Here is a 26,360-nt window from a genome sequence, read left to right on the forward strand (position 1 = left end):
TTGTGGTCAGAGTCCACATCTGCCCCTGGAAATGTCTTACAATTTAAAACCTGGTTCCTAAATCTCTGTCTTACCGTTTTATGACCTATCTGATACCTTTTAGTATCTCCATGGTTCGTCCATGTATACAACCTTCTTTCATGATTCTTGAGCTAAGTGTTAGCTATGATTAAGTTATGCTCTGCGCAAAATTGGGATGGGATTATTAGGGGCAATTCGAAACGATTCGACGAAATTAGAACCTGATCCGGGGCTGTGAAGGGTACTTATTGCATTTTATCCTACTTTCGCGCTTGCTCTTACAGCGTCATCAGGAGGTTGAGAGGATGAGATTGCAACATTAAAAATTACGTGAATAAAACGGAAAAGGGTCTCTAAGATTCTCCCTCCCTCCCTCCGCCAGTTCTGCAACACCCTCGGTACTTCCCACACTTTTTAGCCGAACTCTTTACAAATTTACCTGTCAAACTTTCACAAATTATTCCTCGTTCCATCTTTAGCGCCTTAGAGTTAGGCAACCCCCACGACAGGCCTTAGACGGCGGATGCCTGCCTTCAGGCGCTAGAGCAGCCGCAAGGCGAAATGTGTGTAAGAGTTTCAGATAGGTATATTTGTGCTGAACTAAGGCGCGACGATTGAATGTACAGCGCTAGATGAACACTTTGCCGTTTTATTCAGTCATATCTTAATGCTGCACCCTCACGATCACGCCATAGAAGGACGCAAGAAAGGAGGGTTGGGAAAGCCTAAGTATCCCTTTACCTCGTTTAAATATCGTTAAATGGTTTCGAATGGTCCCTAGTGGTTTCAGCCTGAAGTGACTAAGCCCTGCACTAGGTTTGAAGATTCTGGTGGCGTTGTCCACCTTTATCGAGGATCTTGAAAGCATGCATCATTACACACAGCTAACGGGCTAAAACAAGAAAGCGGTTCTTAGGTTAATGAAACTAAAAATGTATAGCCAAATTAGATAGCTGTGTCGCAGATAAAAAAGTTGTTCCAAGTTTGCTTAAAATTCCGAAAAGTTTCGGAGAAGTCCTCCAAGGCAGTCAAGAACCACGTTCGCACTTCCCGGTGTACGGTCGGGTACTGCACGCCTCTAGTTGCGGCGCTGCGGTAAGCAGTTGGCGAAGGTGTGCCAGACGCTCTCCAGCACCCGCCACAGGAAGCCTCCAGCCGTGTGGTGGTCCTGCGCCGACTCCTCCGGCGGCGGCTGCGGCTGGTAAGGGGGCCACATGGCCTCGCCGAACTGACGCACCACCTCTGCGCGGCGCGTCATCTCCAGCTGGGCCTCCACCATCTCCACCTCGACGCTGTCCAGCGTGGTGCTCAGCTCGGCCAGCAGCGACTCGCCGCCCTTCCTCTGCTGGCGCGCCCTGGTCAGGAACCAGAGGCGGTGGATGTGGCGCAGCAGCACCCTCCTCGTGATGCCGTACTGGCGGTACACCTCGTTCATCAGCGATTGGAACGAACGACCACTAACTAAGCGACGATGGCCGGAGTTCTGCAAAGGATGACAAGAATTCATAGTTACTACCAGGACCTGAAATTCATCTACGAAATTTATCGCGACGGAGACTTCGAATAAAACGTTCTCGGCTAACTTGGCGCGTCAAATTAGAGTAAAATCCTAGGTATGCAATTATTTGCTCCGTCAGTCAAAAATTGGAGAGGCTCGCACTCTTATTACCAGAGGTCGGCGTGTGTTTGCAACACCGACTCAAAGGAAGGCCTCGGCGCTTGTTGGTGACGTCACGTCAGATAGGCACGGTGAACGCCATGTCTGTTGCAGGCAGAAACTCCTGGGCTTGCTTATCACTATAAATCTCTTATTTTTGGACAGAATGTTTGGTATTGTTTCGGATTCTACAGTGTTGTTGTTGTCGTCGTCGTCGTCGTCTTCAGTACTGAGTGGTTTGATGCAGCTTTCCATGCTACTCTATCCTGTGCAAGCTCTTCATCTCCCAGTACTTACTGCAACCTACATTCTTCTGAATCTGCTTAATGTATTCATTTCTTGCTCTCCCTCAATGATTTTTACCCTCCACGCTGCACTCCGATGCTAAATTTGTGATCCCTCGATGTTTCAGAACATGTCCTACCAACCGGTCCCTTCTTGTCGAGTTGTGCCACAAACTCCTCTTCTCCCTAATTCTATTCAATACCTCATTAGTTATGTGATCTACCCATCTAATCTTCAACATTCTTCTATAGCACAAATTTCGAAAGCTTCTACTCTTGTCCAAACTATTTAGCGTCCATGTTTCGCTTCCATACAAATACTTTCAGAAACGACTTCCTGACAGATCTATACTCGATGCTAAATTTCTCCTCTTCAGAAACGCTTTCCTTGCCATTGCCAGTCTACATTTTATATCCTCCCTACTTCGACCATGATCAGTTATTTTGCTCCTCAAATAGCAAAACTTCTTTACTACTTTAAGCGTCTCATTACCTAATCTAATTCCCTCAGCATCACCCGACTTAATTCGACTACATTCCATTATCCTCGTTTTGCTTTTATTGATGTTCATCTTATATCCTCCTTTCAAGACACTGTCCATTCCGTTCAACTGCTCTTTCAAGTCCTTTGCTGTCTGACAGAATTACTATGTCACCGGCGAACCTTAAAGTTTTTATTTCTTGACCATGGATTTTAACACCTATTTAGATGAAAGATTTTCTTACTATCGGGAAGCTACAAATGAAGATCATAGTTCTGTATTACTGAATCCTGTCGAAACGAACGTAGATCAATATGAGAAGATGCTTTGCCCCATTGCAAGCTTCGAAAGCTACGTTCAAGTAACTATATTTACATGATTCATTTTGCTATCGAAACTTACTCGAACCCCCTTACAATGAACTTGTTTATTTATTTATTTACGTTTGACATCGTCACTAGATATATGAAATAATTTACATGTGTAAATGTCCAACTGTTGCCACTCATTAGATTACAGTCGTTTTCAACGAAAGGAATTCTAAACAGGAAACAAAACAGCTCCATACATCGAAAATACTGCTGAGCTTAAACTGTTTTAGACATGCACATTAGAAAAGATAAATATTCCCCTCTTGCAACTGAAAGGAGAAACTTTATAACATAAAAAATTATTTGATAAAACAAGTATCTCTCTTTTGCCTCTTCTTCTGTCCCCCACCCCCTCCCACAACGTGTACAATCGCAAGATATTTCATTAACATTCAGTGCTCCTCAACCCATAGTCAACCAAGATACCTAAAGAAGAGCACCAATATGTTAACAGTTTCTTGTAAAAGATACCCAGTACAAACGTAACTTCCTCAGATTTACAAATAAGGTAAAGAAGCACGAATTTTGTTGCTGCTGGACCATGACGTTTTTGTATGCCAATCCTTAAAACAGGTGGAAATTTAAGTTAAGGAGTACACTATTCGGTAAGACGTGTAATGAATTGCACAATTAATTGATTGCAGAAATCTCTTAGAACAATGTGTGTTGGTCAACTACCGCCAATAGTTTCACATTTTCCTGTGTCAGAGAGGGAGACACCCTTGTGAGTATGCCTGCAACAGACATGGCGTTCGCCGTGGCTAGCTGACTTGACGTCACGAACAAGCGCCGAGGCCTTCCTTTGAGTCGGTGAGTTTCCACTGATCCCTTAATCTCAGGATCGCAGCTCTTAGGAGTGAAATTTCTGACTCATGTTCAATTCTGATGTTTATTGATTAGACTGTGTCTAGTATCTCAAATTCTTCAAAATTTCCATACTTAAGGTTACGTTTATATGGCGTATGAACTGAGAACTTTTTACTCAAGAACTGACAGCTGATGGTAATTATATTAACCACAGACTTCCTCAAGGTAACATATTGCTGGCCATTAAAATAACACAGTGAAGTTGCCATGCGACAAATGTCGAACTGGCATGAGGTGTGCTATGTGCTGCGACATTCAGATGATTAGAATTGCAGTACAACCAGCCATTTATACTGACGAGCCAAAATATGATCACAGCTACTGCGACGTTAAATACCGCACGGTGGCCTTGCGGGCACGAGATGCTGTAACAAAAGTTTGTAAGCGGAGCAGACACGGACAAGATATCACCCTAACGAAGACATAGGCTGAAAATGGGAAAATCTATTGAGATCAGCGAGGGTCACGAAGTGTAGATTATTATGGAGAGCCTGTGAAGGCGTCTCAAAAACGGCAAAGCAGGTCAAATGTTCACGTGATACTGTCTCGAGTATGTACGGAAAGAAGTAGGACATTCAAACTACCACGAGGCCCTAAATGACTACTCACGCCCACGAGGCTTGTCTGCCCTGTAAAGTAGGGGAGATGGTGACCTGTGGCAACTCTACCGAAATAACACAGTGCCTCCGTACATAGCTCCGCAGCAAACCATCCCTACGTGTTCACATAATGTTGACCCATCTCCTCTCTCCCTCCCTTCTCTAAACTGCGGTCCTGCGTGTGGTCTCTTCAGATATTTGTTACAGCGCTTCCGTGCTATAACGATGTTGTTGTTATTGTTATTGTTATTGTTATTGTCTTCAGTCCTGAGACTGGTTTGATGCAGCTCTCCATGCTACTCTATCCTGTGCAAGCTTAATCTCCCAGTACATACTGCAACCTACATCCTTCTGAATCTGCTTAGTGTATTCACCTCTGTCTCCCTCTACGATTTTTACCCTCCACTCTGCTTTACAATACTAAATTGGTGATCCCTTGATGCCTCAGAACATCTCTTACCAACCGATCCCTTCTTCAAATCAAGTTGTGTCACAAACGTCTCTTCCCCCAATCCTATTCAATACCACCTCATTAGTAATGAGATCTAGCCTAATTTTCAGCATTCTTCTGTAGCACCTCATTTCAAAAGCTTCTATTCTCTTCTTGTCCAAACTATTTATCGTCCATGTTTCACTTCCATTCATGGCTACACTCCATACAAATTCTTTCAGAAACGACTTCCTGACACTTAGATCTATACTCGATGTTAACAAATTTCTCTTCTTCAGAAACGCTTTCCTTGCCATTGCCAGTCTACATTTTATATCCTCTCTACTTCGACCATCCTCAGTTATTCTGCTCCCCAAATAGCAAAACTCCTTTACTACTTTAAGTGTCATTTCCTAATCTAATGCCCACAGCATCACCCGACTTAATTCGACTACATTCCATTATCTTCGTTTTGCTTTTGTTCATATTTATCTTATATCCTCTTTTCAAGACATTATCCATTCCGTTCAACTGCTCTTCCAAGTCCTTTGCTGTCTCTGACAGTATTACAATGTCATAGGCGAACTTCAAAGTTTTTATTTCTTCTCCATGGACTTTAATACCCACTCCGAATTTTTCTTTTGTTTCCTTCACTGCTTGCTCAATATACAGATTGAATAACATCGGTGAAAGGCTACAACCCAGCCTCACTCCCCAACAACTGCTTCACTTTCAGGCACCTCGACTCTTAACTGCCATCTGCTTTCTGTACAAATTGTAAATAGCTTTTCACTCCCTGTATTTTACCCCTGCCACCTTCAGAAACTGAACGAGATGATTCCAGTCAACATCATTATAAGCTTTCTCCAAGTCTACAAATGCTAGACTTGTATGTTTGCCTTTCCTTAATCTGACTTCTAAGTTAAGTCGTAGGGTCAGTATTGCCTCATGTGTGCCAACATTTCTACAGAATCCAAACTGATCTTCCCCGAGGTCATCTCGTACCAGTTTTTCCATTTGTCTGTAAAGAATCCGCGTTAGTATTTTGCAGCCGTGACTTATTAAACTGATAGTTCGCTAATTTTAACATCTGTCAACACCTGCTTTCTTTGGGATTGGAATTATTGTATTAATCTTGACTAACGATAATAATAATAATAATAATAATAATAATATCTTCTTTCCTTTCTCAGACCTTAGGTCTGGTTAAAATTGGAAAGTGACGCGGACCTTGATCAAGTGTGACTTCCTTTTAACTGTACAGTATGTGTTATATTGCGTTTAGGAACTTTCGAGTGATTGAACATGTATCAATAATTACTGATTTCTGTAGTTGTATATATAAGTTTGGATGTAGCTGTATTGCATTGATATACTGGTGGATATTGTGTGGTATGACTCCTGTTGTTGATAGTATAATTGGTATAATGTCAACTTTATCCTGATGCCACAAGTCCTTGACTTCCTCAGCCAGTTGGATGTATTTTTCAATTTTTTCTCCTGTTTTTCTTTTGTATATTTGTTGTATTGGGTATAGATATTTCGATTAGTTGTGTTAATTTCTTCTTTTTATTGGTGAGTATGATGTACGGTGGATACAAGCAGAAACAGACACATACAAAATCATACCACAAATGCCTGAAGTGATAATTTTGCAACATGAAGTCACCCAAGCAATTAATTCTACTCACAGTTTGAAAGCCCCTGGAAAAGATAAAATAGCAAATTTCTGGCTAAAGAAGTTCACCTCAACACATTCACATCTAACTAAATTATTTAACAGTTACATTGCAGACCCATACACGTTCCCTGATACACTTACACATGGAATAACTTATCTGAAACCTAAAGATCGAGAAGACATAGCAAACCCAGCTAAATATCGCGCCATAACATGCCTACCAACAATATACAAAATATTAACTACAGTCATTACACAGAAATTAATGACACATACAACACAGAACAAAATTATAAATGAAGAACAAAAAGGCTATTGCAAAGGAGCACGAGGATGTAAAGAGCAACTGATAATAGATGTAGAGGTGACGTACCAAGCTAAAACTAAACAAAAATCACTACACTATGTATACATTGATTACCGAAAAGCTTTTGATAGTGTACCCCACTCATGGTTACTACAAATATTAGAAATATACAAAGTAGATCCTAATTTTATACAGTTACTAAACATAGTAATGAAAAACTGGAAAACCACTCTTAATATCCAAACAAATTCTAATAATATTACATCACAGACAATACAGATTAAGCGTGGAATGTACCAAGGAGACTCATGAAGTCCTTTCTGGTTCTGCCTTACTCTGAACACACTATCCAACATTCTAAATAATACAAATAATGGATACAATATTACTGGAACAAACCCACACAAAATCACACATTTGCTATACATGGATGATCTAAAACTACTGGCAGCAACAAATCAACAACTCAATCAATTACTAAAGATAACAGAACTATTCAGCAATGATATAAATATGGCTTTTGGAACAGACAAATGTAATAAAAATAGCATAGTCAAGGGAAAACACACTAAACAAGAAGATTACATATTGTATAACCACAGCGACTGCATAGAAGCGATGGAAAAAAGAGATGTCTATAAATATCTAGGATACAGACAAAAAATAGGAATAGATAATACAAATATTAAAGAAGAACTAGAAGAAAACTATAGACAAAAACTAACAAAAATACTGATAACTGAATTGACAGGAAGAACCAAGACAAAAGCTATAAATACTTATGCTATGCCAATATTGACCTACTCATTTGGCGTAGTGAAATGGAGTAGCACAGACCTAGAAGCACTCAATACACTTACACGATCACAATGCAACAAATATAGAATACATCACATACATTCAGCAACAGAAAGATTCACATTAAGCAGAAAGGAAGGAGGAAGGGGATTTATCGACATAAAAAACCTACATTATGGACAGGTAGACAATTTAAGAAAATTCTTTCTAGAACGAGCAGAAACTAGCAAAATACACAAAGCAATCACTCATAAATACATCTGATACACCACTGAAACTTCATAACCACTTCTACAACCCTTTAGATCACGTATCAACAACAGATACGAAGGAAGTAAATTGGAAAAAGAAAACACTACATGTCAAGCACCCGTATCATCTAACACAGCCACACATCCATCAAGACGCATCGATCAGATGGCTAAGAAAAGGCAATATATACAGTGAGACGGAAGGATTCACGATTGCAATACAGGATCAAACAAACACCAGATATTACAGCAAGCATATTATTAGAGATCCCAATACCACAACAGATAAATGCAGTCTTTGCAGACAACAAATAGAAACAGTAGATCACATGACAATCGGATGTACAATACTAGCAAATACAGAATACCCCAGAAGACATGACAATGTAGCAAAAATAATTCACCAACAACTTGCCATACAATATAAACTAATAAAACAACACGTTCCCACATAGAAGTATGCACCACAAAATGTACTGGAGAATGATGAATACAAATTATACTGGAACAGAACCATAACAACACATGAAACACCACATAACAAACCTGACAACATACTCACCAATAAAAAGAAGAAATTAACACAACTAATCGAAATATCCATACCTAATACAACAAATATACAAAAAAAACAGGAGAAAAAATTGAAAAATACATCCAACTGGCTGAGAAAGTCAAGGACATGTGGCATCAGGATAAAATTGACATTATACCAGTTATACTATCAACTACAGGAGTCATACCACACAATATCCAGCAGTACATCACACAATACATCTACATCCAAACGTATATATACAACTACAGTAATGTGCAATTATTGATACATGTTCAATTACCCGAAAGTTCCTAAATACAATGTAACATATACCGTACAGTTAAAAGGAAGTCACGCTTGATCAAGGTCCGCGTCACTTTCCATTTTTGACCAGACGTGGCGTCTGAGAGGGGAGAGAAATAATAATAAAATTAATTTGGGGAATTAACTAAATTTTCCCTTTATGCATGTAGTAATTCTTCCCATTGTTGTATGTATCCGTTGTATGAAAGGTCGTTGTACAAGACTATCAGACATTTACGTTGCGCTGTTACTCGATTTACGCCTCTCGATTGCACAAAAATGCCTTTGAGTGGGGCAGATTCGATAGCGGTTGGGGCTGTGTGAATGATGTCACTGGGCAAATTACATAGAAGTTTAGTGAAAACAATGTTGATTTCTGTTTAATAGTCTTTAAGGCCTAATTGTACAATAATAGAAAGCAACCTTCGTGGAATGTTGCTGTTCCCGTATAAATCACCTGTAACATCCGTAGAGAAGTGGCTTGCGAGCACTCGGACCTACATAGTATTCTCGGTCCGATGTGGTACCCCTTTCGGCATTGTATCTACTCTTATTTTCATCTTTAAACTCGACAATTACCGTCGGCAGAAACAGCATTTCCATTCCATCGGCTCTTGTTCAGAATGATTTAGGGGCACAACATCGACACTGTATTCTGATCGGTGTCTAAATCTTATTAATTTTGGTAGCCGTCTTCTTCAATAAGCCTACATTGACACTATCTGGTACCGATGCTTTTCTGCTTCACCGTTAGGTTCAGAAGCTCAGTCTTTGGAGTCTTTGTCCTTACAATAGCACTATTTTCTGGAGACGTCAGATGCGCGTTATGTACAGCTCTGGAGGGTTTATTCTAGTTGTTTTTCCGGAGAAGGACAGCCAGAATGGAGACTTCTGGGGTAGCTGTTCACGGATTACAGCTTCTTGTTCTGTGGTTATTTCCGTGGGTACTCGTAGCGCTTCAGAAGGAGCGAACGCCGATCTTCAATCGCATCTAAGTTGAATGTATGAATCCCTGTGCAGGGAAATCCACTTACAGCTAAGCGGACTGACGCAGTTGACATCCGTGCTTCGCCGAAAATGCCGCTGAATTCAACTTTGCCCATTTTTGTTTCTTTGCTGCCAGTTTAGGCATTGCGGTCCGGAAGTATTGTGTCTAAGGTTCTTGAGAACATTTCTATCCAAGAGCTGTACTACATGGGTAGTGCATGTCGGTGAACTGAATATTTCTACTCTATGATTATGGAAAAATTCCAAAGCTGCAAGTTAAGAATGTGACAGGCTCCCATTTGAAATAATAATTACTTTGCCTTGCACTGTTTACCTGAAAAAGACAGACTTTAGAAATGTCCTCATTTATCCATACACTTTCACTCTCGCATGAAATACAGTTAAGGTAATGGTCAGCTCCGACTGGCGTCTTTGGTCCTATAAGGTAACAAGCGGTGGTAGATACTCGTCTGTTGAGTTTCAGCAGGTGTTAACTCACTCTTGTCATCTTTCAGCCCTGTCAAAGGAAGGACCTGTTTTGTTTCTTCCTCCGAAATGATCTTCGGAGGGCTGTTCTTGAGTGGCAGCCCAGTGTTTTATCAGTTATGAGTTAGACTGTCACGGAGGGAGATTTTTGTAAGCTGCTCATTTAAAAGTTCGAAATGCCGATTAGGAATGTCTGCTTAGCACCGTTGCTTTTCATTTCGAAGGACCTTGCAGTTTTCTCAAAGGAAGATGGTTTCTTTTTCAGAATGAAACATAGCAGATTTTCGAGCTGTATCTCTCCAGTGGCGTTTAACGATGATGGTATTGACAGCTTGTTTGAAGGCTGCAACCCGCATATCCTCTTTTTGCGAAATGTATTATTCTATTGGCAATATAGATTTCAAATATTTCGAAAATATATGTAGATGTCCAGCATTTTTGCCATATGCGTATTTTTGACATTTCCCTTTTGATTCTGTCAGTACAAACACGTATATGGCACTCCAAAATTTTTACTGCTTTTTAAGACTGATGTCCCTTTCAGGGCTGTTTCAGAAGCCTCCTCCATTGACAACACGTCTCATCCCAATCTGCCTCCTTTCCTTTTATTGGACCACATCCTCTGAAGTATACTATATATTAATTACAATAGTATTAAAAAACATGAAATATTTCGTTTATGCACCTTACTTCCTGTTTAGTCAGTTTTACACTGGCTACTTTGAGGTCCCGTTCTCAGTCATTCATATAATTCTGAAGTACTTTTAAACGCTATCGTCACGTAATTCGTAGTTCACTAACAGATGGCAGCACCAGCCACTAGTGTGGGGTAGGAGGGACCCAGTATGATATTTTATACAATATTTAAGTAGGTCCATGATTGTAAAGTGGTATTTTATATATAACTATTTTTATGTCATTATTGTACTTTGATATTTTTTACTCTTTTTTACGTTTTGACGATTATGTGAACCCGTTTTACACTGATTGGTTGACGTGAGGTAGAGAAGAGGTAGGTGGAGCAGCTTCGTATTTAAGCGTATGCCCGTCACTTGCTGGCACCAGTTGACATCGCAGCAGCTGAAAAGAGTGCTCCACCTACCATCTTCGAAGGATGCCATGGGTATAACATGTCTTATTCTATTTTATCCTTATAAGCATTTTGTAATATTGTCTATATAGTAAGGTTTCTATTACATTCTGAATTAAATTACGGGTCTGATAATGGTCATGTGATATGACCGAAACCGGTCACCTATGTTTCTGTAGCATACGTGGTGCAATCGAGACTGAATTTTAAAAAGAAAAAATTTTTGATTTTTTGATCGCTGTTCCAAAAATGTTTATTAAAATTGTAGAAACAAACTATTTGTTCAAATTATAAATCAACGTGACTCGATATTTACAATTTCACTGAAATACCTGCCTGCATTCTTTTTATATTTTATTTCAGCTTAAAGTTCGAATTTATGACAGGTGTGAGCTGGCACCGTATGACGAAAAACGTAGCCAGACATTCAGGTCATCCACATCTCTGGGCCCCTCAATTAAGGTGCGTGTTCGGTATAACCAATATATTTTAGTGCCATAGCACGTCGGGCCTCGAACCCAACTATTCAAACCACAATGTTTAGTGCCCAGTACCGTCGTAATCACGAAACGCAACGTATCTTCACCTAGCCCTGCAACGAGCTCTCGCTTGAAACCACTGAAGCCGCAAATAGCGGTGGTTTGGATTCAGTGGAATGGGCGCTACAGGGCTTCTGGAATCGAGGTGTCCTTGAAGTGACCGTTTTATAACAGTTCGTTGTGCCACTGTGGTGGCAACTGATGCTGGAACTGCTGCAGCAGATGCAGCTCTATGCACCACAGCCGTACGCCGAACACGATGGCCTTCCCCCTCTGTAGTGCCACGCGGCCGTCCGCATTTCGATATTCCTGCCACCATACAGCCTCGCGATCACCACTGCCAGCAGTCATGTACAGTGGCCGCTTTCCTGTTAAGTCTTTCTGCATTGTCGTAGAAGGAACATCTAGGACCTCGCATGCCTCCTACACGACCTCGCATGCCTCCTACACGACCTCGTTCAGACTCAGTGAGGTGCTGATAATGGCGTCTTTGTCTAATCTAAGAGGTAACTAACGCTCACCTTCGTTACAGTGTGTATTTGTACACAATCTAACTCAACCTCAAAGTGGTGTTATTAGCGCCTCTAGTATGCGACTGGCGCGAAATTTTAATAGACATCTTTCAGATGTGGCAACACGCCTATCAACTTTCTTTTATGTCGCAAAACTACTTATTGTTGCGATTATTTTCCGTCAGCGCATATATCGTTACAACTAAGCACGTAATAGACAGCTGACCCCACATGCATAGTGATGAAATATCATTTAGACTAAACAGATAAAGCCATTTCGATCCAAATGACAATCTCACCGGTATGTCTAACAGTGGCTAGCCGATACCAGTTCCTCGCCGACTACAGAGAACACAATAAAATTTTGCGTGCTCTTGGACGATGCGAAAACTACTCTTACTATATAACTCAGTTCCTCCAATACTAAGCAACATATCGGGCACTGAGTTCCTTCCAGCCAACCATAAAGTGCCAGACTTTTAGCTTTCTCTCAGTTTACGTCATTTCTGTCATTTGAGGTCAATTTCGTCTGTATGAGAATAACATTTTGTCCTCAGGGTATCACTGCCTAATGCAAGAACACAACTGGGGCTTCAGTGGACCAACTTTTGACCAGTTCGACAAAAATCTTCTCCCACATGTATCGTTAGATACTGGGTTTTAAAGCAAGTATTCATGCCATTAGACATTTTCGTTAACACATTTATCTACCGAGTGAATCAGAAGATGTGGCTCCTGAGACAAAGATACCTATTGCTAATGACCAACTGTTACATTTTGGCCCTTTTTCCGAAAGTTGGTGGGCTTCGGAGCTGTAATATCAGCAGCGTGCTAGCTCTCTTTTTCCTTACTTCTACCTCCTGTATGGATCTGGGAGAGTTTTCTTTCTTCGGGCTAGCGAGGAGAAAACCGAATGTTCAGTATGATCCTTTCATGAGAACTGGCGTTGCCGCTTCTTTCTTGATTAAAAAGCTTGACACCGTATTGGTAATAATGACAGAGTGTGTGTGTGTGTGTGTGTGTGTGTGTGTGTGTGTGTGTGTGTGTGTGTGTGTGTGTGTGCGCGCGCGCGAATTACATCACTCAACAGTCCATCTCCAAATGCCTACAGGTTATTACTTTTAATAATCTGAAGACATAACATTCATGGGACTATGGTGGTGGGGAAGAATTCATTGCTCATCGCTTTATTTGGACACTGATCGGTTCCACTATAAAATGTTTGCTGACCTTCATGGACTGTACAATGCCCCACAATGTTGCACCGTTTCCATGAAGGCTTCTTGTAGATATGTCTTTAATCCACTATGCGAGCCAGCACGTAGAGTTATGGAAATACTAACTCATTCAGTGGGGTAGCCTTCTTCGAAAATAAAAAAAAGTAATCGTTCCGTGGGGTATCTACTTTATTGTAGTTTTCATTCTAACCCGCCAGAAATTCAATACTCTAATTACAATGCGATTTGTGAATAAGTGTGTCTTGACATTTCTCAGCAGGGATAAAAATAGTCTACATCGCGGATAAAGTGGCAACAAGTATTTTCAACGATGGCTTAACAGGCAATATGAACGTGCTCGAACTAAAGATCAGACCAGCCTGTTACAACTTCGGCACGAAAGGTGACGAAAAGCAAATCACACGAGCAGAGCAGCTCGTGACAGTATGTGCTATAGACCTACCGGACCACCGTGGCCACGAAGATAATGGAGAACCTCCTATTAGATCTGGGAGGATTGCCGTATGATCCAGGAATCGCTGACTAAACTTTAATCTTTTTTTTCGAAACCGTATTTCTCTAATTGGCGGGAAAAGTGACTTAAGAACAGTGCATACGATTTTGAACGGATTTTCAAGCCGTCATTTTAAATTTAATAGTCTATTGGTGCACGCAGCCGTTTTGCTATATCTTCACAGGTCTCTTTTCGATACACGCTGTTGTCTGTGTTCTGGGAGAAGAAAATTGTATTTGTTGCAACATGTTACCATTTTCTATTTAGTTAGATCAAGATATTTAACGTTGCAGATTCTTCGACGTATACACTGCAGTGAGGTACACAATTTCAAGAGTGTCTTATTCCGTAGCTCGGAGAAACAATCTTATCTCTCGCATCTGTGCAGCTGACCCTGAGGGCTTGGGCAGTGAATCTGCATGACAAATTGCAAACTTATGTTCACTCTCCCTACGAATCTAAAGAATTATTAAATGTTATTCAATCTTTATTACAGTCCATATACAGTTTTCTGTTGCTACTAAAAACCTACTGTTCAAACTCTTATCATTGTACACATACATTTGGACATATGGAGTTTTACTGAAACTGTAGTTAAGTTTTCTTTTACTACTGAACAGTGCTAGGAGTAGTAATGTATTCACTTACAGACTAATTTAAAAACTCTAGCTTAACATGTCAGTTCCTGTAAATTGCTCGTATAGAATTTTCTTTGGTTTCATTACAGTAGGTCGATGACTTTAAAGTAATCATTTCAGTGTTATTATTTAATAATATTTTATTGCGTGAATCGTGTGGAAATGGTGAGACATGTGGACTGGGGATGTTTTGTTTTATTGAAAATTTTCTAGAAGTGCCTTTGGGATAATTTTTATGCAGTCGTGGGTCATGTGAGTCAAGTCCAGTGCGCAAACCAGTGAATAACAGCAGCGAGAGGACAGGTGTTAAATTCATTAGTATCTGATTTATGGAAGTATTTTCATCTTCTTTGGTTTTATTTAAATTTGGTTTCGTAAATTCTGAAATTATTTTCAGTAATCCTATTGGCTGAGTTAAGGCTTATGGCAGCTGTTTGTGGGCATTACCTTTTCTTACTGGCTGCCGGATCACCACCCAATAGGAATTAACTATTTCGTGCTGTTAGTGTAGCGCTTTGGAATGCAGTTCTGCATATGGAGGAGTTGCCCGTCAGCTGTCTTAGTGAGCAGAACAGATAGTCGCGCCACACAAATTTCTGCTAAGATGAAGAAAATTATTTTGTCGGTTCTTTCACCGTAATTGTGAAGAGACTTCATCTTGAACTTTAAAGTTCGATAATTTTAAGCGAATTAGTTAGACAATTATTTGCGTGTGAAATTTCTGGCCAGTAACTACTCCGGGTGGCGTGTTTCTGAACATTCTCAATGGCGAACACCTTTCATAGGAGACATTGAACGAACTAGTACAATAGCTAGCAAATGGCTGTGAGTCTGTTACAGTTTAGAACGTGGAGTTTATTCGGGTCGGAGTTTTAAAATTCTGACTGCTTTTTGTGTGAAGACTTGTTTTAAACCTGTATTGAACCTGCAATAATTGTAGTTTTCGGCCTTTAAAGCAGACTTGAGAGCCAGTAAACTTGGTTCAGAGGTAATAAAGCCTAATTACCTGAACTATAACCTTTTCTTTAAGTGCAGAAAATCCGGTACGCCCTATATTTTCTTTCTAACTTACAGATACTGCTTGAGTAGTGTGTTCCTTCTTTGATAGGTATTTAATCGGTGTTTCTTCAGCTCTGCTTTTCATCGGCTAAACCAGTACTTAGCGCAGAGTGAAGGCGATAGACTTCTCGAAGTCTATCGATGTACTTGGACTGAGTTTTCTACTTTGAAACAGACACGGACTGTTAGGTCGAATTGTGTTCTGAACTAGGTGAAGGGCGGTAGAGGCGAGAACTCGCCACGCAGTAGGAACAACCCACCAGCGGCACACCAGCTGCCTGCCAGTAAAGCAGTTACCGGAGGTGATCACTGTAGGATTTCCCAAGGAACTGAACTCGTCTGTTGAAGGGATGACCTACCACCCACTTGTTATATTCATTCCAGTCAGCCTCGGAGTCTAACGTGGTTGAATTTACAGGCTGGATACAAAACACACATACGTGGTGTGTCATCATGGGTTCGTTCAGAAAGTGCGAGAATATTATGGAAATGCTTCAGTGACACGTGCTACACAGAAGGGAGTTTGCGCATCACGGAGAGGTTCACCACTGAAATTGTCAGCTTGCACGTTTCAGAAGGAGTCGGGCCCATGCACACTTTTCTAGTATTAGACGCTTTCATCAATCTGATGAATATAATTTCAAGATAGCCTCAGATACTGACAGAAAATTGAACTATGAAATGTGACATATGAATTCTGATCGAAGGAACAAGGTGGGACTGTGGTTAGCAAACTGGAATCATTTGGGAGGGGGCGGGGATTGCAGTTCAAATCCCAGTGTAGCTATCCCCATGTGGCCATTTCGTGATTTACCTAAATGTCTTACGACTACGCTGCGATAGCGTTCTTTTCCTTCCTTACGCTTTCCTCAACCCTAGTGTGTGACATAGCCCAGAGGATGTTAATTCTCGCCGGCCGATGTGGCCAAGCGGTTCTAGTCGCTTCAGTCTGGAACCGCGCGACCGCTACGGTCGCAGGTTAGAATACTGCATCGGGCATCGATGTGTGTGATGTCCTTAGATTAGTTAGGTTTAAGTAGTTCTAAGTTCTAGGGGACTGATGACCCCAGATGTGAAGTCCCACAGTGCTCAGAGCGATTTGAACCATTTTTTGTTAATCTTTACTCTTTCTGAATTCCCTCCTCAACGTTTTACCACCACCACCACCACCACCACCACCACCACCACCACCACCACGTTAAGTACTAAAGACTTTTCGATACATCCAATGAACTTACTGGTTTACATTTGTCGATAGCTGCATCTAGTGATTCTGAAACTCCATTTCCACTGTCCTCGCCATTTGAGATCCCATTTCCATTGCTGTCGCCATTCCCATTCCAACTTTCCTCGCCATTTGAGATCCCATTTCCGTTTCTGTCTGCATATGCATCTTTCTCGGCATCTGAGTTTCCATTTCCATCGCTGCCTTCGATTAAACTGTGGTATTCTTCACAATCCTCGTCTTCATTACCTTGAACCGCTTCATCTGCAAGGCAAAAATAATGTTTTTAATGGATATTTGTTATATACTTTGTCCTGATGAAATGTTTTCTGTCCGTATTTGTTTTAGTTGTAGTGTGTATTCTTTTACATTTGTTTGCCTGATCGTTTCACACATACAAATTTGACATAATAGTATATTTATGAATTATTCAAATATAATGGAAACATTATTGTAAATTGGACCTTCCTTGGATCTGTTAGGAAAAATGTATCTGCTTGGAGAGGCAAGCACTGTTGAGAGTTCATGGTTGAAACTGAAGTCCAGTAGTGTGAATGGCTATGAAATTCGGTAAAAGCAATCGACGATGTGATATTTGAAATGTCCTTGTGGAGAAGAATATTAAAGAAAGTACTTTAATAGTTTAGGGCCAAGTGGAACTGTTTTTGAGAATACAGTACACTAATTAAGACTGCTGTTACATCGTTGCATAATGGCGATGCGTAAGTGCTCCCTATTGAACTTCATGTTGGACCTGTACCCATTTAAAGCGTGCAAGGACGGTGGATGTGCAGTAGGCAGGCAGAGAAGAGGCTGAAGGTTGAATGGTATTTAGAATTATTTACTAATGGACAAATACGAACCAGAAGAGAAGCATTTAATGTCTTTTGAAAAAGGTTAATAACGGCCATCATCGGAATTGAGTACGACGAGTTAGTAAATGACAAGCACTCAGCTAAGGTATATGGTTGGAAGAAATACAAAGAAGCAACTGCGGTCAACAGTTAATAATCTTGTTAGAGGAAGAGGAGACTTGTATACGTTTGTGTTTGAGAACAAAGTTAGAACTATTGAAGGAAGGAGACAGCGTCGATATTGTGTCTAATGAAATTCTCAATAAATGTGCACCGTACCTGACAAAATGGAATCGGGCGTCTACTCTTGGTACGGCGATACTGTGTTTTCACTGTAATTCCATATCAAATCCCACTCCAAAGTTCCCTTTGGGTTACCGAAGATGAATTTTACTTCTTACTACCTTGAAAGACCAGATATATGTTAAATTTTCCGCGATGTTTACACACATTGGACAGCTAGGGCATCCATTCGTAATGGATGAAGATCTGTTACAACAGGGGCGCACTAGTGATAATGCGGTGTCCAGAAATAGGCGTACCGTCAAAAACATAAGAACCTTCAATTTTTTTTTTGTGGTTTTAGGGCGCACAACTTCAATGGTCATTAGCGCCCTGACTACTCTAAAAATGCACCGCGAGGCACAAGTTGACAACAACAACTAAAAGGGAAAACACAATAAAAGACAGACGGACAGGCAGAGGATTAAAAAACATCAAATGTCCTTAGCGAGGTTTGTCAAATTGATAAAACAAAGAACACGAGCAGCTGCTCGTGGGTCATCCGCTAAAATGGCATCGAAAGTATTAGGCAGGTTAAGATCGAGGCGCAGTGTGGTAAGATCTGGACAGGACATTAAAATGTGCCTAACCGTCAGCAAGTGCCCACATGGGCAGAACGGCGCCGGCGCAGCCGTCAGCAGATGGCGATGGCTGAACCGGCAGTGTCAAATTCTTAACCTTGCTAAAACGACCTCCTCCCGCCGAGAAGGGCGTGAGGAGGACGTCCAAGCCACGGGAAGAGGTTTTAAGGCCCGAAGCTGCTTGTCGGTAAGTGCAGCCCAATCGGCATGCCACAGCGACACGACGCGCCGACAAATGACCCTGCTAAAATCGGACGAAGGGACACAACAAGAAGCTGTCCGAGGCTGGAGGACCGCAGCCTTGGCCGCGGCATCTGCAGCTTCATTCCCAGGGATACCGACATGGCCAGGAACCCACATAAAGCTAACCGGCGTACCGACGTCCACCAGCTGCTGGAGAGAGCGTTGGATCCGGTGTACGAAAGGGTGAACCGGGTACGGATCACTGAGGCTCTGGATGGCGCTCAGGGAATCTGAGCATATGACATAAGCAGAATGTCGGTGGCGGCAGATGTAAAGAACAGCCTGGTAGAGGGCAAAGAGCTCAGCTGTGAAGACCGAACAATGGCCATGGAGCCGGTATTGGAAACTTTGTGCCCCGACAATAAAGGAACACCCGACCCCGTCATTGGTCTTAGAGCCATCTGTATAAATGAAAGTCATGTTGATGAACTTCGAACGAAGTTCCAAAAAACGGGAGTGGTAGACCGAACCGGGGGTGACCTCTTTTGGGAGCGAGCTGAGGTCGAGGTGAACGCGGACCTGAGCCTGGAGCCAAGGTGGCGTGCGGCTCTCGCCCACTCGAAAGGTTGCAGGGAGTGAAAAATTAAGGTGTTGAAGGAGGCGACGAAAGCGAACTCCAGGGGGTAGCAAGGCAGAGACATACAACCCGTATTGAAGGTCAAGAGAGTCGTCAAAAAAGGAACGATAAGACGGATGGTCGGGCATTGGCAGTAGCCGACAGGCATACCGACAAAGCAGTATATCGCGCCGGTAGGTGAGTGGCAATTCGCCAGCGTCAGCATGAAGACTCTCTACGGGACTGGTATAAAATGCTCCGATCGCAAGTCGTAAACCCCGATGTTGTATGGAGTTGAGGCGGCGTAAGATGGATGGCCGTGCAGAGGAGTATACGAAGCTCCCATAATCCAGCTTGGAGCGGACGATCGACCGATATAGACGAAGTAGGACGGTTCGATCCGCTCCCCACGACATACCACTGAGAACACGGAGGACATTTAAAGAACGGGTACAACGAGCGGCCAAATATGACATGTGGAGACCAACTAAGTTTCCTGTCAAAGGTAAGGCCTAAAAATTTGGTTGTCTCCACGATTGGGAGAGCAACGGGACCGAGTCGTAAGGACGGTGGGAGAAACTCTTTGTAGCGCCAGAAGTTAATACAGACCGTCTTCTCGGCAGAAAAACGGAAGCCATTGGCGACACTCCAGGAGTAAAGACGGTCAAGAGAACGCTGAAGACAGCGCTCGAGGACACGTGTACACTGCGCGCTGCAATAGATGGTAAAATCGTCCACGAAAAGGGAGCCTGATACATCAGCTGGGAGGCAATCCATTATTGGATTGATCGCGATGGCGAAGAGAGCGACGCTCAAAACTGAGCCCTGTGGCACCCCATTCTCCTGGCGAAAGGTGTCGGACAGGACAGAACCCACACGTACCCTGAACTGTCGATCCAATAAAAAGGAACAAATAAAAAGAGGGAGGCGACCGCGAAAGCCCCATGTATGCATGGTGCGGAGAATGCCCGCCCTCCAACAGGTGTCGTAAGCCTTCTCCAAATCAAAGAACACAGCCGCGGTCGGGCGCTTCCGCAAGAAGTTATTCATAATGAAGGTCGACAAGGTAACCAGATGGTCAACAGCAGAGCGGCGCCTTCGAAATCCACATTGTACATTGGTAAGTAGGCGTCGAGACTCGAGCAGCCAAACCAATCGAGAGTTAACCATTCGCTCCATCACTTTACAGACAGCTGGTAAGCGAGATAGGTCGATAACTGGAAGGCAAGTGCTTGTCCTTCCCCGGCTTAGGAATCGGGACAACAATAGACTCGCGCCAGCATGCGGGAACATGTCCCTCAATCCAGATGCGATTGTATGTACGAAGAAGAAAACCTTTACCCACAGGAGAAAGGTTCTTCAACATCTGAATGTGAATAGAATCAGGCCCTGGAGCGGAGGACCGTGATCGGCCAAGTGCGGTTTCCAGTTCCCGCATGGTGAATGGTGCATTATAACTTTCACAATTCGAGGAGCGGAAGTCAGGTGGCCTAGCCTCCTCTGCCTGTTTGCGGGGGAGGAAGGCAGGGTGGTAATGAGCGGAGCTCGAAACCTCGGCGAAAAAGCGGCCGAAGGCATTGGAGACAGCCTCAGGGGCCACAAGGATTTCATTCGCGACCTTCAAGCCAGAAACTGGGGAGTGGACCTTAGTGCCAGATAGCCGGCGCAGGCTACCCCAGACAACAGAAGGAGTAAAACTGTTGAAGGTGCTTGTGAAAGCAGCCCAGCTGGCTTTCTTGCTTTCTTTAATAATACGACGACACTGAGCACGTAATCGTTTATAATTAATACAATTCGCCACTGTAGGGTGGCGTTTAAAGGTGCGTAAAGCACGTCGACGAGCACGTAAAGCGTCTCTACATGCTGCGGTCCACCAGGGGACCGGTACGCGACGTGGAGAAGAAGTAGGGTGAGGGATGGAATATTCAGCAGCAGCGAGAATGACTTCCGTGAGGTGTGCGACCTGACGATCGCAGCTTGTGAAGGTTTGATCCTGAAAGGTCGCCCTGGAAGAGAAGAGCCCCCAGTCTGCCTTGGAGATGGTCCAACTAGAGGAGCACGGAGAGGGAGTATGCTGCAGGAGATGGATAACACACGGGAAGTGGTCGCTCGAATATGTATCAGCAAGTGCATACCACTCAAACCGGCGTGCAAGTTGGGGAGTACAGATAGAGAGGTCTAAATGGGAATAGGTATGAGATGTGTCCGAAAGAAAAGTAGGGGCGCCAGTATTGAGGCAGACAAGATTGAGCTGGTTGAAAAGGTCTGCTAACAAGGAGCCCCTCGGGCAGGATGCTGGAGAGCCCCAAAGGGGATGGTGGGCATTGAAGTCTCCAGTTAACAAAAATGGTGCAGGTAGCTGAGCAATAAGTTGCATCATGTCTGCCCTGGTAACGGCAGATGACGATGGAGTGTAAACGGTACAAAAGGAAAACGTAAAGGTGGGGAGAGTAATGCGGATGGCAACTGCCTGCAGGCCGGTGTGCAACGTGATGGGATCGTAGTAAATATCATCCCGGACCAGCAACATAACCCCTCCATGAGCGGGGATACCTACCACAGGGGGTAGGTCAAAACGCACAGAGGTGTAGTGTGCCAAGGCAATTTGATCGCATGGGCGTAGCTTCGTTTCCTGGAGGGCTACGACGAGCGGACGATGCAAGCGGAGCAGCAACTTCAAGTCCTCTCGGTTGGAGCGAATGCTGCGAATATTCCAGTTAATAAGTGCCATCGTAAGAAAAGGAAGATGAGAGAAGGGGTCACCTCGAAGGCCGCTTAGGGCCTGGCTTCGAGCGAGCACTGCCGCCGCTATCAGTAGGCGGACAGTCATCGTCCATGGGGTCTATAGGGTCATCGGCCATCTCGGGAGGATGGCCGGGAGGGGGAGCTTCCTCCGCCGGTGAACGGAGGAGGAGGAGATTAGTGTTTAACGTCCCGTCGACAACGAGGTCATTAGAGACGGAGCGCAAGCTCGGGTGAGGAAAGGATGGGGAAGGAAATCGGCCGTGCCCTTTCACAGGAACCATCCCGGCATTTGCCTGAAGCGATTTAGGGAAATCACGGAAAACCTAAATCAGGATGGCCGGAGACGGGATTGAACCGTCGTCCTCCCGAATGAGAGTCCAGTGTGCTAACCACTGCGCCACCTCGCTCGGTGCCGGTGAACGGCCAGATGTTCGGCTACCAGCGGTGCGGCCAGGCGAAACGGATGACGGCCTGGGGCGGCAACCGCTGGGTGGCGCAGGAGAAGAAAGGCGCCGTGGCGGAGAAGGAGAACTGTGCTTCCTATGCGCCTTTTTAGAAGGACGTTTGGTGGAAGTACCGGTCGAAGGCTGGGAGGTCGAGGGACGGAGGAAGTCTGCACGGGATGGTTCCTTCTTGAAGGCCCGTGCATCTGACTTTGGGGTCTTCGACTTAGCAGAAGCTGAGGAAGTGGCTGGTGTCTGTGGGGTGATGGGAGGAAGAGGAGACGTCGACCGCGCGATCTTAGCACTGGCCGAACGGACGACCGTGGTGCTGAAGGTCAGATCGCATGTCTGGGTTGCTACCTCCCGGGTAGTCCGAGGAGAGGCGAGGGACAGTGCTGTATTTCCCCGCTGGGAGCAGCGTGGGCTTCCTACTAGCCAATAGCTTGCGAGCAGCCGAGGTGGACACTTTCTCTTTGACCCGAATTTCTTGGATACAGCGTTCTTCCTTATAGACAGGACAGTCGCGGGAGGATGCGGCATGGTCACCCTGACAGTCCACACAACGAGGAGACGGAGGTGGACAGTCACCCTCATGGGCATCCCTGCCACAAGTGACATTTAGCCGCATTGGAGCAAGACTGTCGAGTGTGATTGAAACGCTGACACTGGTAGCAGCGCGTAGGTGTCGGGACATAGGGGCGAACAGAAATAACCTCGTAGCCCGCCTTGATGCGCGATGGCAGCTTAACACTGTCGAAGGTCAAGAAAAGTGTCCGGGTCGGTACAAGGTTATTGTTGACCTTTTTCATGACCCTATGGACAGCCGTCACGCCCTGCTCAGCGAGGAAAGATTGAAGCTCCTCGTCAGTCAATCCGTCGAGGGAGCTACTATAGACTACACCACGAGACGAATTCAAAGTTCGGTGGGCCTCCACCCGGACAGGGAACGTGTACAAGAGTGTGGCCCGAAGCAGTTTTTGTGCCTGAAAGGCATTCTCAGTTTCTAGTAATAAGGTACCGTTACGCAACCTGGTACAAGATTTGACAGATCCGGCTATGGCATCTACGCCCTTCTGAATAACAAAAGGATTGACAGAGGAAAAATCCTTTCCGTCCTCAGATCGAGAAACTACGAGGAACTGTGGGGCAGGCGGTAGTACTTTTGTCACTGTTGGCTGGTCACGTTTCCGTTTTTGGGTCGAAGTCGAAAGCGATGGAGTAGAATCCATTGCGGAGGAATCCCCCATGATTGCCAGCGTCTCCGATGGTGCGCTCCTTCCTTGTGGGGACCCTCTCAGAGGGCACTCCCGCCTTAGGTGAATGTTTACACCTCAGGTCACACCTCCCGAGAAACAGACGGAGGGACCAATCGGCATGGTCAGAAGGTATCAGCTCAGGCAATCACCCCTCCCCGGGCCTGGCCTTTACCAGGGGGTACGCGCGTGCCTTACATGTCTACCCAGGGCGGGGACTTACGCGTTACCCCGTCACCGGCTACGCGTGCGAACGCGTGGGTCAGCCTTCAGACACGCACAGGGAGGAAGGAAGAAGAGGAAAAAGAAGAGAGAGAGGGAGAAAGAGGACAGACTGTCTCAAACGCCGAGGCGGAGACCAGAGAAGGCAAGGAGAAGGCAATGAGGAAGCAAGGAGAAGAAGGCAATGAGAAGGCAAGGAGAAAAAGGCAATGAGAAGGCAAGGAGAAAAAGGCAATGAGAAGGCAAGGAGAAAAAGGCAATGAGAAGGCAAGGAGAAAAAGGCAATGAGAAGGCAAGGAGAAAAAGGCAATGAGAAGGCAAGGAGAAAAAGGCAATGAGAAGGCAAGGAGAAAAAGGCAATGAGAAGGCAAGGAGAAAAAGGCAATGAGAAGGCAAGGAGAAAAAGGCAATGAGAAGGCAAGGAGAAAAAGGCAATGAGAAGGCAAGGAGAAAAAGGCAATGAGAAGGCAAGGAGAAAAAGGCAATGAGAAGGCAAGGAGAAAAAGGCAATGAGAAGGCAAGGAGAAAAAGGCAATGAGAAGGCAAGGAGAAAAAGGCAATGAGAAGGCAAGGAGAAAAAGGCAATGAGAAGGCAAGGAGAAAAAGGCAATGAGAAGGCAAGGAGAAAAAGGCAATGAGAAGGCAAGGAGAAAAAGGCAATGAGAAGGCAAGGAGAAAAAGGCAATGAGAAGGCAAGGAGAAAAAGGCAATGAGAAGGCAAGGAGAAAAAGGCAATGAGAAGGCAAGGAGAAAAAGGCAATGAGAAGGCAAGGAGAAAAAGGCAATGAGAAGGCAAGGAGAAAAAGGCAATGAGAAGGCAAGGAGAAAAAGGCAATGAGAAGGCAAGGAGAAAAAGGCAATGAGAAGGCAAGGAGAAAAAGGCAATGAGAAGGCAAGGAGAAAAAGGCAATGAGAAGGCAAGGAGAAAAAGGCAATGAGAAGGCAAGGAGAAAAAGGCAATGAGAAGGCAAGGAGAAAAAGGCAATGAGAAGGCAAGGAGAAGTCAAGGGAAAGAGTAAGGAAGACAGTGAGGTGGAGAAGAGCAAAGAAAGGAACCAACAAAAGGAAGGAAGAAACGAGAAGTGAAAAACCAAAAAGACCAAGATTATAGGTCGTGAAACCGTCCGTCTCCGGACGCAGGCGCTAACTATCCCCGTGAGGGGGATGGACTCCTTTTAGTCGCCTCTTACGACAGGCAGGAATACCTCGGGCCTATTCTAATCCCCGGACCCGCAGGGGGAGAGCCAGAGGTGAGGGGAGGAGGGGCGAAGATAGGGATGGGGAAGGATGCGGAATGGGAAGGTATGCAGCCCTGAAAGGAAGGAAGGCCACATTAGCTCGGGGTCCCGTGCTCGCTACGCACGTATCCACAAAAGAGTTGTGGACCCCCTGGGGGGAAGAACCTTCAAGAAACGCATCGCTGGTCACGGAAGAAGCATCAGTAATAAAACGCAAAGTATGAAAAGCAAACGTTATTAGTGCTGTCGCATATACAAGAGTAACTGCAGTGGTCGTGATAGAATTTACAAAGTTTGCGCTTTGTGCACGGCGTTCTGTTTCTCGTAGCAACAGAGTGTACTTAACTGAAAGTAAGACAGTATCTCAATGACATTTAACAGTGGAAATAATAGCTACCGTAGCAAGTTTGAGTGCTTATCCAGAGTGAATCCATGTACTCAAGGATAAACCTAAAATTACAAACCTGTTTTCTCTCTCATAATTTAGTTTCAGACTGAACTATAAAAGTTGCAAACAGGTAGAATGGATTAAACAATATGGAACCTTATTTCGGTCAGTATTTTACCGTCTTCAGACTTCGTACAATGATGGTAGGCTCTGGCAGTGAACGGAGTGACTTCCCGAATATGAAATGCTTTAGATGAAGCCTCAAGATGGTCAAGTACTGGCCGAAACCGGTTACCACAAAATAAAAATTATTAGCTGTTGAAACTGTATGTGGTCGTTTTAGAGTACTAAAAAACCGCTGTTCTCCACGAGAAATATTTTCTAAAATTACTAAAATGAAACCTTTTTTACAAGGCGATCTGATGAGTGAGCGGTTTCGAATTTTCTTATCTATCAGTTAACTGACAGTACACACAGTGTTTGTTAATATCTTCGTAAAATGCTTTGATATCACGTAGCTGAATTTTATCCGATGTAGGCCACTTGTGGCGAATCTGAATGAACGCATACGATGACGTTACTGTGTGCTCCGCACATCAAAAACGAGAATAAACATTTATGAGACAGGCTGGTTACCTTATATAGGTTAATTTTAGATAGCTCTGTGTGTAAGAGCATTTAGACCTCGTTGACGTAAGA

At 43.8% G+C, this 26,360-nt stretch overlaps 1 protein-coding gene across 1 annotated transcript in view; it reads right to left on the reverse strand.

The window, feature by feature from the left end:
- Nucleotides 1-938: 938 nt before the first annotated feature.
- LOC126150214 (uncharacterized) overlaps nucleotides 939-26,360 on the reverse strand; it is a 63,217-nt gene continuing 37,795 nt past the window's right edge. The window contains exons 4-5 of the mRNA XM_049915862.1: nucleotides 16,870-17,120; nucleotides 939-1,504 (exon numbers count right to left, since the gene is read on the reverse strand). Coding sequence (XP_049771819.1) covers nucleotides 1,100-1,504; nucleotides 16,870-17,120 — 656 coding nt within the window. The 3' untranslated portion in view covers nucleotides 939-1,099. The remainder of the gene's footprint in view (nucleotides 1,505-16,869; nucleotides 17,121-26,360) is intronic.

The sequence above is a fragment of the Schistocerca cancellata genome, chromosome 2 (assembly GCF_023864275.1).
Source record: "Schistocerca cancellata isolate TAMUIC-IGC-003103 chromosome 2, iqSchCanc2.1, whole genome shotgun sequence".
Taxonomy (NCBI): domain Eukaryota; kingdom Metazoa; phylum Arthropoda; class Insecta; order Orthoptera; family Acrididae; genus Schistocerca; species Schistocerca cancellata.